We start from the raw sequence: 15,270 nt of genomic DNA on the forward strand, positions 1-15,270 counted from the left end.
AGCACATTTCTCTATGCACAGATCATCGTGAAGGATGACAGCAGATCATCTGGAATTGGTTATTTTAAATATCTAGCTAAAAGCTCAATTATTCTCAATACACTACTCTCCCCCCCCCCCCCCCCCCATCTCTGTTGCAATGAATAAATCACTAAACTTTGTTTTATTTAGAGCTGTGCGTGCCCATTCCTGATAGATCCTTCCTCCCGTGCTACAGAATGGCTGAGAACACATCTCAAAGAGTCACGTCTGGAAATCATAAACCAGCAGGTATGGATTTCCTTGGGGTTAAAACAAACCATGTTGAGAGTTGAGGAAGGAGTGTATAATGTACAGTATATACATTCTGCCTTCCTGTTAGCATTACATTGCTTACTATAATATCTACATGTATATTAAAGACCCTTGTAATATTCTGGACACAATACACTGGTACTTTTGTTTTTGTACTATCGATTCCCAGAAAACATCCCAGACTGCCTTACCCTTATCTTGATATGTATATGACATATCCTCCTTGTGTTGTCATATCCTGGTGACTTTTTAAAAGCATCCCTGTGACCTCAATAGAACTTTCAGAATCTTGTCTAAATTCTAAGTACATCCCCTACATTAGATAGTAACCATTAACATGTTCCCTTGTGACAGAATAAGAAATATCAAAGATGGCCCTATTTTTATATGATTTTTATAGGACCTCTTTGATACACATTCAGTAATAACCTTTCTTGTGTATGTACATGCAAGATAAACAGTCCTTTCCACATTTTTACAAAAGGACTTCACTTTTTGAAATGTAATATGTGCAGATTTAGTCCTTTAAATCTTATAGGATACATCCTGCAGTATGCCCTCTGCAATATATATTCATTTATAAATTAATCATTGACCCCTAGGGACACGTTTTCTTCTTTTTCTCAAGGTCATCACATAGTCGATTTATCTTTGCAGGACTCAAACTTTATCACAACCCTGGAACTGGCAGTCCGCTTTGGTAAGACACTTGTTATCCAGGAGATGGATGGAGTTGAACCAGTCCTCTACCCTTTGCTGAGAAGGGATCTTATTGCTCAGGGTAAGTAGCAAGAGGCATCTTTTGTGAAAGAGACAGTCATTATGAATGATCTCATTTAATGCTGTGGAAATCAGACCCTTAAATCAAAGTTGACACTAACATAATGGATACAATTAATTTTATTTACGAATATATAATAAACTGCTTAAAGCTTAAACTAAAGATATCTATGTATCTTTTGCACCCTTTAAAATAGCAGACCCAGATGCAGAACGGTACTTTTCAGCACTTAGGTGCCCTTTTATTAAACCCAAAACAAAAACTTAACTCCGTCAAGAAACGCTAACTAAACTCTTTACTACCACGGGACTGCTGAGTGATTTACCTGTTTCAAAACCCATTTACAACACCCAGTACAACACACAGTTGTCAATATTACTCACTCTTCTCACCATCAGACTCCTACTTCATAACCCACCACCAACACAGACAAAGACCAGCTTTTACACAAACCCACATTACATTAATTACAAACACTTAAACAATAATTAACTTAAAACGATCTCCAAGTGCACCCAGGTGTTTCCCATTTAGCTCTAAAGGCTTCTGGGTCCTGCAGTCTTTTAGCCCTACGGCCATGACACCTCTCCCATGCACTACACAATTACCTATAATGAACCCTTCTTATAACGAACACCCGTTTTTAACAATCCCAACAGCAAGAACCGATTTTTTTCAGTGCAAATTAGCCCTATTAGAACGATCACGTACATGATCGACCCGGATACAACGATCTCAGTACTGACTGACACTGAACTTTCTCCAGTGTCAAGCGTGTTATTCTCTCAGTGAAAACAAAGACCATGGTTGACTGATTCAAAGATAACGCTAATTCAAAGATGACCTATTGTAGTACGAATCATGCATGATGAATGCAATCGTTGCCTGTTCATCATCTTCACACAAACTGCAACCAGGCAACGGGCGTGAGGAGCAATCTACGCTGGATAGTTTTTTCAAGAGAAAGGACATGTAATTACTGTATTCAGCATGTAAGTGTAGATTCTTTCCTTTTTCATTTGTTTACTGTTTTCTTTTAAACATACCTGTAGCAGGGCGATTGCCCTACACTGGGGAAAATTAGTGTTGGTGTAATTTATATGTGGAAACAGGTTTGTTTTGTGTGCTTTTTGGAGTTGTTGTGTTTGATCAAATGATTGTTTACAGATGGGCGCTCGATTGAGACTTGCTGCCTTGTCACAATACCGTTTAAATGTTGATCAATGTGAAGGAATCGTCATAAAAGTACTATATATTGATGTTCAATTCAAACATGTCTATTTTCATCTTAATGTCCATAGTAGGGTAATTCATTAAAGGAGCAAAGAAACTAACATTTGTGACAATACTTCAGTTCTATAATTCTGTAAGTCCATAACAACGCCCCCCCCCCCCCCCCCCCCTATGTCTGCAGACTTGTTTTACTGTGTTCTTATTTATGCTTAATTGGTTCAAAGCAGATTGTTCCTCAGGACTTAAATTATGATATTGAGGACATGGTTTTGTTCTTAATTAGTTAATCAATATCTTTATTGATCAAATTAGCAAAAGTTAAAATGCTAGGATTATATTAATATATATATTAAGATTTATGTGTGTGTGTGTATACAGTAGATATATATATATAATGTCAGCAATTGATTTGGTATTAACTGTTCTAGTCACAGTTAAGTGTGGGTTTGATTTTCATTTGAAGGTATTCATTCAGACTGATCAAAGGCAAAGCCTTCACACTTTTTTGACAACAGTAAAAGTTACACCTTATCCAGTCTTTTTATATAATGGATATTATATTTAAAAATAAATACAAATAAAAAGTTGGGTTAGTTTGGGATTCAGAAATAGTTTTGTGTGAGCATTGTAACAAAATGAAACAATATTTTAAGACTTGGCACTTGTTTTTACTGCCTTTAAGTAGAGTGTTCAAACTTATTTTTATTAGCTTTCAACAAACAAAACCCTAAATAGGGTATTATCAATAGTTTTTACTTAAATTTGAAAAGAGCTTTGAAACAGACTTTAAAGTTATAAGTGTTAAAGTTGTCAAGATGTTAACAATGGAAAGAAAAACGACAGGTACGTTATTTAAACATTTGCCGCAACACGCAGGGAGGTATAACGCTATATTTTTCAGAATCCCGCTACTTATTCTTTTAAGGCTGGTCCATACTTCAGACTCGAACATAATTTCTGGACGGAGTCGAAGGACTCTGACCCTGTGATACAGGTCGGAACTATGTCATCCACACTCTTGCGACGTGCGTCTTTTTAGGAAAGGCGTACAGCCTTTTCTCATGCGTCTGTGACCTGAAATTGCATTGGGTCAGGTGATATTGAAAATTTTCAAAATCTGCTGCATTGTCGTACGCTGGTAACCATCATGGAGCAAGACTTCGAGGAACCTAATAGAAGATGTTTGTAAACATCCACATTTACAGTATATAATCCCTCACTTAAAGAATATAGAGATGCCCAGACAATAGAAACAATTTTGGCATGTATTATTAAAAAAAAAAAAAAAATAAAAAATAAAAACGGACTGATATTTAAAGTATGAACGACAGCTGTGCAGTCAAAAGGGCTGTCCTTCGTACAGCAAATAGTAAAGCTGCACAGCTTTTATAGCTGTCTGCGCCTGACGTATCGCATTCATCTGCAACAGAAGTATGAGCGAGCCTTTACTGAGTTGAACATTTGCCTTATTTGACTTCAATTCTCTGGATAAATAACTTTTTTTTTATAGCAAATTAACTATCAGCACATGTTACACCATGCTTCTAAAACAGCAGCTGGATGAGTGAAATTATAAACATGCTTTTTAGGATTCCAGCAGATTTCGTGCTCCAAATATTTTTTAACTGTGTGTGTGTGTGTGTGTGTGTGTGTGTGTGTGTGAGCGCTGTGCACTCCATAATATACAAAAAAAAATTAAAAAAAACAACTTTGGTTAAAAAGACGATGCAGTTATATCACACAGTGCATGTGTCACAGACTTGGACCTAAGCCTCGGTGATGGAAGACAGGGACAAGCTCTTTTATTAAATTGGCAATTGGATGACACAGGGAGGCTTGGCAAGTAAATACCAAGTGGTCTGTGTCTAATATGAAGCAGCACTAGACAATTGCTCTGAGAGAAAATGATATTTTATTGAAACGTGGCAAGCTGAAGAAACTGTATTTTTTGCCTTATATATCCCCTTAGGTAACTCTCTGTAATACAGTAATCAAGCATCCCAGCAAGAGGTCTTTTATCTCCAAATAAAGACCACCACTACACTTTCAACAACTGTTACTGGGTTTCTTCAACAACATCGGATCTAAATACCACTGTCTTTTACATTTTTAAAATATGAACCCATTTTCATATTTCAACAAACCTAAAGAGACTTAAATCCACTGGTACATGTTTTTTTTAGCATTTTCATAACTTTGTCACTTTTTAGTATTGTTTTAAAATTTCAACTTAATGTACATACTTGTGTATTATTTTTAAATGAATCCTGTTAAAAATTAAAAATGTTATAACCTGTTTTGTAAATAACAGTTTCCTCTTAATTACGATTTCATTAAATCAATTTAACTTCACTCACTGTTTTCATTCGGTTTGAATTAAAAATAAGGAACTTCCTTTTTTTGACTATCAATGAAACAGAATCATAGTCTCAATCAAGTTATGGGAGAAAAAACTGAAGTGAACTTGTTTCACAATCAGCGATTTTCCAAGAGTTGTAATTGAAAGGGACCTCACGTGATCAAAAATAAAAACCGAAAACGAAGAGCCCTAAGTATCTGGTAACTCCTTTTTTTAGCACAAATGCACATCCCTAAGCATTCTGTAAAAGGAGAACCAACTTTGTGAATGCATTATTTATTTAATTCTTCTCCCGATGGAGTTGTGGTTGAATCTACAGTCGCTGAACTGGAAGAACCACTTGCTGTGTCTGCTAGTATATTGTTGCTCATCTATAACAACCATTAATTAATTAGCACTGCAATTTCAGTCTCACAGTGCATATTGAGGAAAACAAGGCCCGGGAAACTAATCATTTGTGCTCGCTGTTTTGACTATGAGCAGTAGTGGCTCATAGCTGAACATTCACCATAATTAATGTGAACGTGCAATTGCAAATGGACAATGGAAGAAGTGTGCTTTTTTTGGGGGATTTTCGTTAAATTAGTTGCTTTTATAATGACGTGCAAATGCATTTTACTAAGGCTTAGATTTTGTTTTTTGTTTTAGTTTTTTTTGTCTTTTGTGAGTACAACTTTAGTTGCAGCCCTCGGATTAACCAGGCAGAAATTTGATGCCATTTTCATTAGCTAAAGGGCTCCCAGGAGAAATGGATACTGTCTGTTTTTTAGGGGTGTGTGTGTTTGTGTTTATTTTCACTTTCTATATCATTTTTTATTTGAGTCATCACAGAAACAATGTAGAAATTTTAAAATACCTATATGGCCTCCATATCAATCCTAGAATCACTATTGTAATGATAATAATCTTTTTCTCTACAGGCCCTCGTTATGTTGTCCAAATTGGAGACAAAATCATTGATTACAACGAAGAATTTCGCTTGTTCCTTGCAACTCGGAACCCCAGTCCCTTTATTCCACCGGACGCAGCATCTGTCATCACAGAAGTTAACTTTACTACAACCAGAGCTGGTCTCCGAGGACAGGTGTTTTTCTAAACATACAATAGTAATCTTATGCACGGTTTAATCAGTTATCCATAACTATTAAACTCTCAATAGTGCTGAATTTAGAAAAACTAATTTAACCTCAAAATTAATGACAAATCTTTTGACAAAAAAAAGACTTGCTGAAAAGCTTGTCATTGAATTTTAGGTTCTTTTAATATTTCTAAACTGTTTAATTAATGTATACATCCTTATAAATATAATATTGAATACTTACTGACTACATCCATTGAATTGTTAGATTTCCCTAATCATCTTTTAATAACAGGTACTGTATGTGGCTCAATCCTCGTGCTGTGCCATTGCCAGTGGTTTTGTCTGGAAGACTGCTAGCAGTCTTAGATTGAGAGTTAATGCACATGTAGCTAATACTATAGAAACCATAGGTAATGTGTATGAAAGGAAGATTAAATACATTTTTATTTAATTTATTTGCCATTGTAGCTTTTGGCATTAACTATCCAACATGAGAAGCCAGACCTGGAAACGCAGAAGACTAAACTTCTACAGCAAGAGGAGGATAAGAAAATACAGCTGGCTAAACTTGAAGAATCTCTTTTAGAGGTACTGTAATCAAGTCTCATCTTTTTGTTAATTTGGGTTCCTGTGTAGGATCCTGCAGATCCGCACACAGATGTGGTTCATACAGCTATGGTCGAAAGTTTTGCATCACCATATAGAATGGACTAATTTAGCTTCATAAAGTCGAGTGAGACCTGTTGAATAATGTTACATTAACATATTGAATTACATATCGCTTTGTAGTTTTCCATATACTTGACGAGAAACTGACAATTAAAAAATGTGAGATTTTTAAATCTAACATGAAATACTAATATTATAGCTTCCGGTAGACTTTTACAGTATATGATGTTAAATAAAATATCTAAATTGTGTTCATATAGTTTTTTTTTTTTGTAATTGTCTAAAAATCTAAAAATGCTAGGTGTTGCAAAACCTTTGGCCATAGCTGTACCTTTTTATATTGTGGACAGTTTCATTACAATATTATTCAAATTAAGTGTTTTTTTTTCCCCTCTTCAGACTCTTGCAACTTCACAAGGAAACATCTTGGAAAACAAAAACCTAATCGAATCTCTGAATAAGACCAAGGCAAGCAGTGCCCTCATTCAGGAGTCACTCACTGAGTCACATAGGCTACAAGTCTCTTTGGATCAGGTAAGCCCCATTCACATGTTGAATTTCCAATGCAAATAAAACAAGCATGACATTTATGTCAGATCATTTTTATACAGGAAAATACCTTCACATTTTATTTTTTCACAGAAACACGTGGGACATTATGTTGAAAATGTTAATGAATGCAACATGTCTCACTGACGTAAATTCGATTAGAATGTTATGTCGCATTACAACAACAAACTAAAACACCCTTAATCTTAATCAAATTTTAAAGATGTGGGGAATTTTGAAAATCTTACTGTACTAAAAATAATAATTTGCCTTTCAAAATGTATGTGTGGCTATCCCTGATAACATCTCTTTTATATCAGCCTCCACTGTATAACCAGCCACATAAACCTGTTCATCTGCTGTCAGCAAGATGAGAACCTTGTCATTTTATAGAAATGCTACAATTTTTACAAATATATACGCCTTTTAAATGTTTCAAATTTGCCATTATAGTTTACAGTGCCCTAAAGGTTTTCAAAAACTCACAGTTAGTAAATTGACATTTGATAATTATTTACCTGGATTCAGAAATTCCAGATTACATATTTTTTAAATTGTTTATACTGCACTATGTCACTGCTTGCTTCTGTGAGTCATAGTGGATCCTCCCTTGACCTTGATCTCAGACAGACACTGTCTAACTGGGCATGGAGGCAGTATACATTATGTGATGAACAAAGCCAAATCCCTCTATACATGGGCTCTAGATGCTGAAGGTTACTTCTTCATTTCACAAATCAACTCAAAAGTCTACAGTCTGTACATACAGTAATGCAGTCCTTCCTGGTGAAGCCAATGGCAAGACCTAGGGGGGGATCCATTAACTTTATCTAAATGGAAGCGGATCTAAATATTGCCACTGCTTTAAAAATGTAAACTGTAAAATCATGCACTGCTAGAAATGTTGGTTAACATAACCTAGGTACAGAAACGACCCTTTTAATCTTACATGCAGCTTTGGTATTTAGATGAATTAAATAGACCCCTTTATCTGGTTTTGAAGATTGCTCTAACACGTTGTATTCATTGCTGCATTTTCTACCTCCTATAGTACTTAATTTGGGGCTACACTTCTGTAAAGCGTCTTGGGATTTTTTTTTTTCTACATCAATGCAATGGTGATGTTGATACAGAGAGCTTGCTGCCTTAGAGTCAGACTTGAAAATAGAAGTGGATGGTAATCACTCTGTGCAATCTGGATTGAGGGCAGGATGAGAAAATAATTCCCACGTCAGGTGAAACAAAATCCCATACTGGTTAACATGAACAGTAAAGCATTTTGCCCAGACCTTTTGCTTGCAGCATTTCAAAACCAAGGAAAGCTGTTCAAATGTCAGACTGCATAACATTGAGTAGTTACAAGTGCTGTGTGACAGTGAGGTACTGACTGATACCTCATATTTCCCTTTCATGCAGTCAAGCTGGGATACACGTGGATAAAGTCAGCTGCATCATTGTTTTATTTGAATAACATAACTCGCTGTACTGTACTAAATGAGTAGTATACTGCTTGCAATATTAAGGTACTTATATTTAGCAATGACAAAAGTTTGAAGCAGGATTAGGCTGGGCAAAAATGACAATGCTGTGAAAGCAATATCAAGTCTTCTGACATGAGTTAAGCCTTGTGGTGCATCAGTTTAGTCCCTGTATTCTGTTCATTTTAATTACAATAAGTAACTGTGATGGTTCACCCGCAATTTAATGTGATATACAGTACCATACTAAAAAAATAACCCAATGTCTTATGTTATATAACTAACTGTGGTGCCTGGTCCAAACCTCTGAATACATCTTCACTGTGTTAAACCTCTGTCTCTGATGGAAGACTCACTATCCTCTTAATGCAGGAATGATTACAAAAAGAAAACACTGCTGAGCAAGAGTTTGAGTAAAAGGAAAATGGCAGTGGACAGTGATATATGGCATTAAAATAAAATAGGATGAATAACAAGAAAAAGCAACCAATGTGTTTGTTTTAAATGTGTTTATTAATTAGTCACTAATTTGCCTATATAGCACTAATAATTAAACATCGGTATCTGTAGTTGTAAATTCCCATCAGGTTCATCTGCTCTACTACGGACACACAAGTGCAGTGACATCATAAGCCAAATTACAATAAAATATGGTTTATTTTAATATTGTCCTTCACTGACTAACTAGTGCGAAGGCATGTGTTTTAAAACAAGTGTGTATATGTGTGTGTGTTTGTGTGTATGTATGTGTGTATATATATATGTGTGTGTGTGTGTGTATATATATATATAGTATGTAAGCATGTTCTTATTGATGTAAGCATTTGTGACATAAACAAGGTATTTCATTAAAAACCATGACTTACTGTATTTGTCATGGGCGGTGAGCGGCAGGAGGTTAACATGGCAGTGTCCACCCATGACTCAAATACCATAAGTGATGGTTTTTCATGACTTGTCCTCTATTTATTATTCATGCATGCTGTGATTTAAAAGATTCAATTATACTTGTTCAGTGAAGTTAAGCAATAGCATGCTGTGTTAATGCTGCTTTATAACCAAGGCCATGTGTCTGTAAACAATCTCTTCAGTAGTCTGAATCACTGGTAATATTATGAAATTAAAAATACTGTTAGATCATTTGATTAGCACTCTTGGATGTTAACCCTACCCAATGATGGTGATATTGCCACTGTGTGGTGTCAAGAAGATGACTAGGGGGGGATGGAGTTGAACCAAAACAACAGAGGTGTTTTAGATCATTTTGAATAGTTAAGGTCCTCTGTTGTTTAGCATAATTGAATATAGCCAAGTATTTATAGTAAATACTGCAAGCAATATACTGTACTGCTGTGTATAGATTCAGAGGTCATGTACAGTACGTGCTGTTGCCTGCAGGCATATGAAATTAGAGATGTGGATGTGTAGCTCTATGTTTCAATTAAGATGTAACTTGTCACACAGTGATGTCACTGAAATCATACATACTTCACACATACAATCCTTTTTAAAGCGACAGCACTAAAAGAACTGGAAAGCAAATACATGATTTTGCTATACAGTGTGTGCTTATTTAATTTAACTTTAAGGAAAGTGCTACCTTTTTAAAATCATTAATAGTGTCAAACATTGATAATAAACATCAAAATGAGATTCCGTTATTTTTTTTTAAGGCTAGAAAAAAACTAGTTTGCTATTGTGCAGCTTTTTGAGATGTCCATGTTATATTCTTTCTTAATTTAGATCAAAACATTGCTATAAGAAATAAAACAAAGGATTATACTGGTAAATCTTGAGACTGAAACATCAATATTCTGTCAAACACATTATACTTCACATTTGTATGGTACTATCAGTTCAGGTTTAAGTTATTATAAAGAAATAAATGTACCTGATTTTAAGTAAACAGAATAAATAAGGTGTATGGGTGAACAGGTGAGATGTTTTGTAATGCATTGTTCAAGGGTTATATTTAAAGCATCTTCTTTAGTTTTTATATTCCCTAATTTGCAGCAATTCTGAGTAGTTCTGAGTGCAGTGCTCAAATACTGAGTTGTAAAGATTATTTTTTTTTTTTCTTCATATGACCTGGGAAAGTGCATATATCTGTTTACAGCAGCGGTTCAAAGTACTTCCACAGGTGATACAAAAATAAATAAATAAATAAAACTCAATATTGAGGCAACAGCACTCTGAACGATTACAGTATCTTAAAAAAAATAATAATAAAAAATAAAAACAAACCTTAAGCTTAAGATCATTTTGATATATTTTGAAAAGAGCGTTGTGAAATCTAGAGGGCAGTAACGCACCAGTTCTGATTTCTTTTTTCCTCCTGCAGGAGAGAGATGCCTATCTTCCATTAGCAGAAAGTGCAAGCAAGATGTACTTCATTATAACAGACTTATCCAAAATTAATAACATGTACCACTTCAGCCTGGCAGCGTTTCTAAGGCTCTTCCAGAGGGCTCTGCAAAGCAAAAAGGTAATTCTAACGTGCTGACCCTTTGACCCTAATATACAAAACTACATTAAAAACAGATTGTTAAACTGTGTGACATTTTTATAAAGACTGGTAAAAAAACAGTTACTTTGCTTACTTAAGTCAAAATATTACTTGACATGTCCACTTTGAGTATAATTTCATGTTATAGCCTCGATGAAGTATGGTTATGCTTAAATGCCTGCATGATAAACCAACCCAGCAGGAGTTAAGCTGCTCTGGATTTGAAAAGAAGCTTATCATCTTTACTTCTCCATTAGTCTGTTTTTATGTCCTTAATTAACATGCCATCTAGAGAAGGGGCTGAGTGAATTTGCAATGGCATAATAAAGTATTTTTCCTTTGGTTTGCTGGTTCGATTCTAACCAAGGTCGGTTGTGTTTTTTTTTTTTTTTTTCTAAAGTAGTGAGGGCTGTGTGAAATTAATTATCACTGTCTCAGCCCTCTTAAGTGTATTGGTCTCCACAATGCAAAATTGCCTTCAATTTTGGCTGTAATGCAGGTAGTCTCTCAAAGAGGCTAAGGGTTTCAAAGATACAGTTAGAGGAGGCATTTGTAGGAAAAGCTTAAACATAAGCCTGAACCCTTATGATAACTTCAGTCAGTCTTCAGGGCTTTCAGTCAACAAATATGCAATTTGTCTTTTACGGAAAAAGTTGTCCCATAAAATATATTTTCACTTTTGGCCACACAATTCTAATTGTACAGTTCTAATTGTAAGGATCATGTTGGAATTTGTATCCGCTCACTTTTTAACAGTAAAACTAGAAGAATCACAGATGTTTTTTTCCTATAATACAGAATTTAATAAAAATGTGCAGCTGCTGAATGAAGCTCTATTTATGTAGTAAAACGGGTATAGTTATGTGGAACGTGTTCTGTTTAAACATTCTCAGCACTCAAAAGGAGTTGGTGAAATTGTCAATACAGAGCCAGTGGTATGCATCCACCATTGTAAAGGTTTTCATGCTTCATGCTCTTGTCTGATGGAAGACCACCAAGCACTTCCCTTGTGATATATAACTGACCTTTACAGTGATGCAGGACTAGCAGGGCACGAGGTTCCATTGATTGATTACAGATTGTGCCTCCAGTGGCAACAATTAAAACAGGTCACTGCCTTTGCTGTACACAGTCTTATGGGCTTTTACAAGTTACACTGTGAAGCCAGGTGCTCTGGTTTTTTTTTTTTTTGGAAGAGTGATTCTTACAATAGAAATTGAAGTATGACATTTCTGAAGCGTTTTAGAATACAATCCTTGCCACCATTCTTAGCTGTGTTGGTTGAGCATAATTTTTTTTATTTATTTTTTTATTGTACAGGTACAAGGTTGACATTATTCAGTAACTGTTTAGCTCTGTAACCTTGTAAGGTATAGGTTATACTAACAGATGGTTTCACAGACCTGAATTAGCACCAATCCTGACTTTTCCTTTCTTTTTTAAGTAGAGTACAGGAAAACACTAGGTATGGGGATACAGTATTTAGACTAAGGCAGTATGTAGATTTGCTGTGCACATACTGTATAAATAAAAGTATAATTTATAAAAGTGTTAAATCATGTTTAAATTATGTTTTGCTGCAGAGTTGTCTAAGGTTTTTTGCTTTAAAAGTAAATCATGCTCTCATTGTATTCTTTTTAAACCCATTATCGGCCTAATATTTTATGAATAAATATTTCTTTTTTAGGAGTCTGAAAACACTGAAGTCAGAATCACATCTCTGATTACCTCTCTGAAGAACACAGTGTATGAATATGTCTGTCGCTCCCTTTTTAAGGTACGATTTTTATGACTATGGGCCCTTGCCATAAAATGTCAAGGACAGGTTTAAGTAAAGTTTTTATTCATGTATTTAAAAAAATAAATTAATAAAAGATTAATTAATGAAGTTTGCAGTTCATAAAACTGTTTGAGTGGGATGGAATCTAACATAATGTTTATACACACTATTTTAAATGGAAAGCATTCCTTAAAGCTGAATGCTAAATGGTTAAAAATGTTCATTTAAGAAAAAAATATATTGCAAAAAAAAAAAATAATAATAATAATAATCCTGTTTCTATAGACATGGTTGTGGAATGAACACTTTCCTATACTTAAGATCTAGCTAGCTGGAAACTGATGTTAAATCACTTTTAATGATCATATGTTCTTGGCACTTTTTTATTCCTAGTGGTGAACATATTGGCAGTTTATTATTTGCAAGTTTAATTCATCATATGTAAAATTTGTGATGAGCTCAGCCTTGGTTAAAAGTGTAAACCAGAGGAAATCTAACAGTCAAGTCCACCATTGCTTTTTATGGTCCTCATTCAAAAAGAAGGAAACTCTGATCTTGTCCTTCTGTCTACCCATCACACTCATTCAGTCCAAAAGCATTACATCATCAGTTTACACTGTATACACCAAATGCATGCAAAAAATGTAATGGAGAGAGCAGTGAGAAGTTATTTAAGTTACGTAGGGGTCTACAATAAACATCAGTGTTTATTATACAGGCAATACATAACTACTTCCTAAAGTAAAAAGACGGTGGAAGGTAGTTAAGGCCCATTTGCTGTAATTTAAAACCAAAACAACATGCATTCATACATTGCAATGAGCAAAATAATGAAACATTAATAAATAATTATAGATACAAAATAACAATATAATCATAGGGAAACCAACAATATTTAAAGCTACACTTGCATTAGATACCCATATTTACCTGATCTTAAACTATTATGTTGTCATTAATTGCTGTACTCACTAGCAGTCCCTAATTTTCTAATGTCCCACTTTCACAAATCTTTCTTTACTTCCCTGTTTTAATACCATTAAAATCAAGGACAACATGATATTAGACTTTTTGTTAGTTAGTGTTTTTTTCATCCTCACAAGCAACTACAAATGTTCTGAATGCAATATCCCTCACTTTGCTCAAGCAATGCAGCTAGACACTATAAGCTGACTGCCTTTGTACATTTTCTGCTTTTGCCTTTAAATGTGTCAGTTGACTGGGTGGCTGACAGCCTGCTCGACCAGCAGTTATGGCTATCTGGCTGTGTATCCTACTAATGTGGTTTCACATCTTTATCCATTATAATCAATACTGAATTGATCTTAATGAGAAGGCCGCTTTTCAAGTTTATTTTCATGTAGTTTATTGGTGTCCACTGCCCACTGTTAATCACACATTAAAAACTACAAATCCCATACCCTGCCAATTTCACTGTTATCATTGCGATGGCTACTCGTTTCCAGACAGGTTGAAAACTTATCAAACCAAGATAAGGAAAATAACTAATTATTTTCATGTGATTGGATAAGTTTCAAAAGAAAACCACGATCAACAAAATTCAGATATGTTGGTGTCTTTACAAGAAATGAGCAATGAAGGTATTTATTATTATTATTATTATTATTATTATTATTATTATTATTATTATTATTATTATTATTATTTTGATGTTTCCAGTACTGAAAAAGGTTACACAAGTCTACAGATCATGCACTTAAAACAATAATATATGTGATTTTTTTTTTTTAATCATTACCTGAAAAAGATCTGGGTACCTGGTTCCGGATTTTCTACCTGTGCCGACCTCTAATTTGTTAATTGTATAGCTGTAGACTTATTACTCATACTCATACTGCTTCAGTATGAATGAAAGGGAGATGTTTTCTACTTCTTCAGAAGACAAAGATGAATTTCAAATAGGGAAGGAACAGAGTTGTTGCTGGGCCTTTTAACCTGCCCCAGAGCTGTGTTGTAATGCAAGAAACATTCTCTTTTTTATTTTCTCTGGATACAGCCTTTGTGTAGCAACTTGCGAAATACAGTGTGATGGTCGGTGAGCATTACATCAAGTGCAACAAATCATCAGGAAGAGTTTTGTTTATATGATGGAAATTGAAAAGCAACCCAGTAGCTGAAAGCCAGGCCTGATAATGCTTAATGACTCCAAGGAAAACAGGTGTTGCTGATAAGATATGACACAATAGGTCAGCCTTGCCAAGGTCTTTCCTAAAAAGTGTTGTTTGATCTAACTGTTTCAAAACTAGAGACATCCACAGGTTGGATTTAGACTGTAATGGGTACCTGTTTTCATCCTTTTGTTAACATGAACAGTTGTTTTTTCCTGTCATATTGATGTTTGAATTGCAATCACCAAGATGACAAAAGGTTTAATGATCACTTTCTTGTTCCTTTCAAGAACAAAATATGGAATTTAATTTGTAGATATAGATATTGCCTGTTCAAATGACTTTGACATGCATATACATGAAAAAAGTGACTATGGTTATAGATTAGTGATTTTGAAATTGAGAAATAGA

General features: G+C 34.7%; 1 protein-coding gene across 1 annotated transcript in view; it reads left to right on the plus strand.

The window, feature by feature from the left end:
- Nucleotides 1-15,270, plus strand: part of LOC117406278 (cytoplasmic dynein 2 heavy chain 1-like) — a 149,648-nt gene that overhangs the window by 52,479 nt on the left and 81,899 nt on the right. The window contains exons 66-72 of the mRNA XM_059031142.1: nucleotides 172-270; nucleotides 952-1,075; nucleotides 5,588-5,751; nucleotides 6,217-6,336; nucleotides 6,817-6,951; nucleotides 10,786-10,929; nucleotides 12,638-12,727. Coding sequence (XP_058887125.1) covers nucleotides 172-270; nucleotides 952-1,075; nucleotides 5,588-5,751; nucleotides 6,217-6,336; nucleotides 6,817-6,951; nucleotides 10,786-10,929; nucleotides 12,638-12,727 — 876 coding nt within the window. The remainder of the gene's footprint in view (nucleotides 1-171; nucleotides 271-951; nucleotides 1,076-5,587; nucleotides 5,752-6,216; nucleotides 6,337-6,816; nucleotides 6,952-10,785; nucleotides 10,930-12,637; nucleotides 12,728-15,270) is intronic.

This window comes from Acipenser ruthenus, chromosome 9, assembly GCF_902713425.1.
Source record: "Acipenser ruthenus chromosome 9, fAciRut3.2 maternal haplotype, whole genome shotgun sequence".
NCBI classification, from domain to species: domain Eukaryota; kingdom Metazoa; phylum Chordata; class Actinopteri; order Acipenseriformes; family Acipenseridae; genus Acipenser; species Acipenser ruthenus.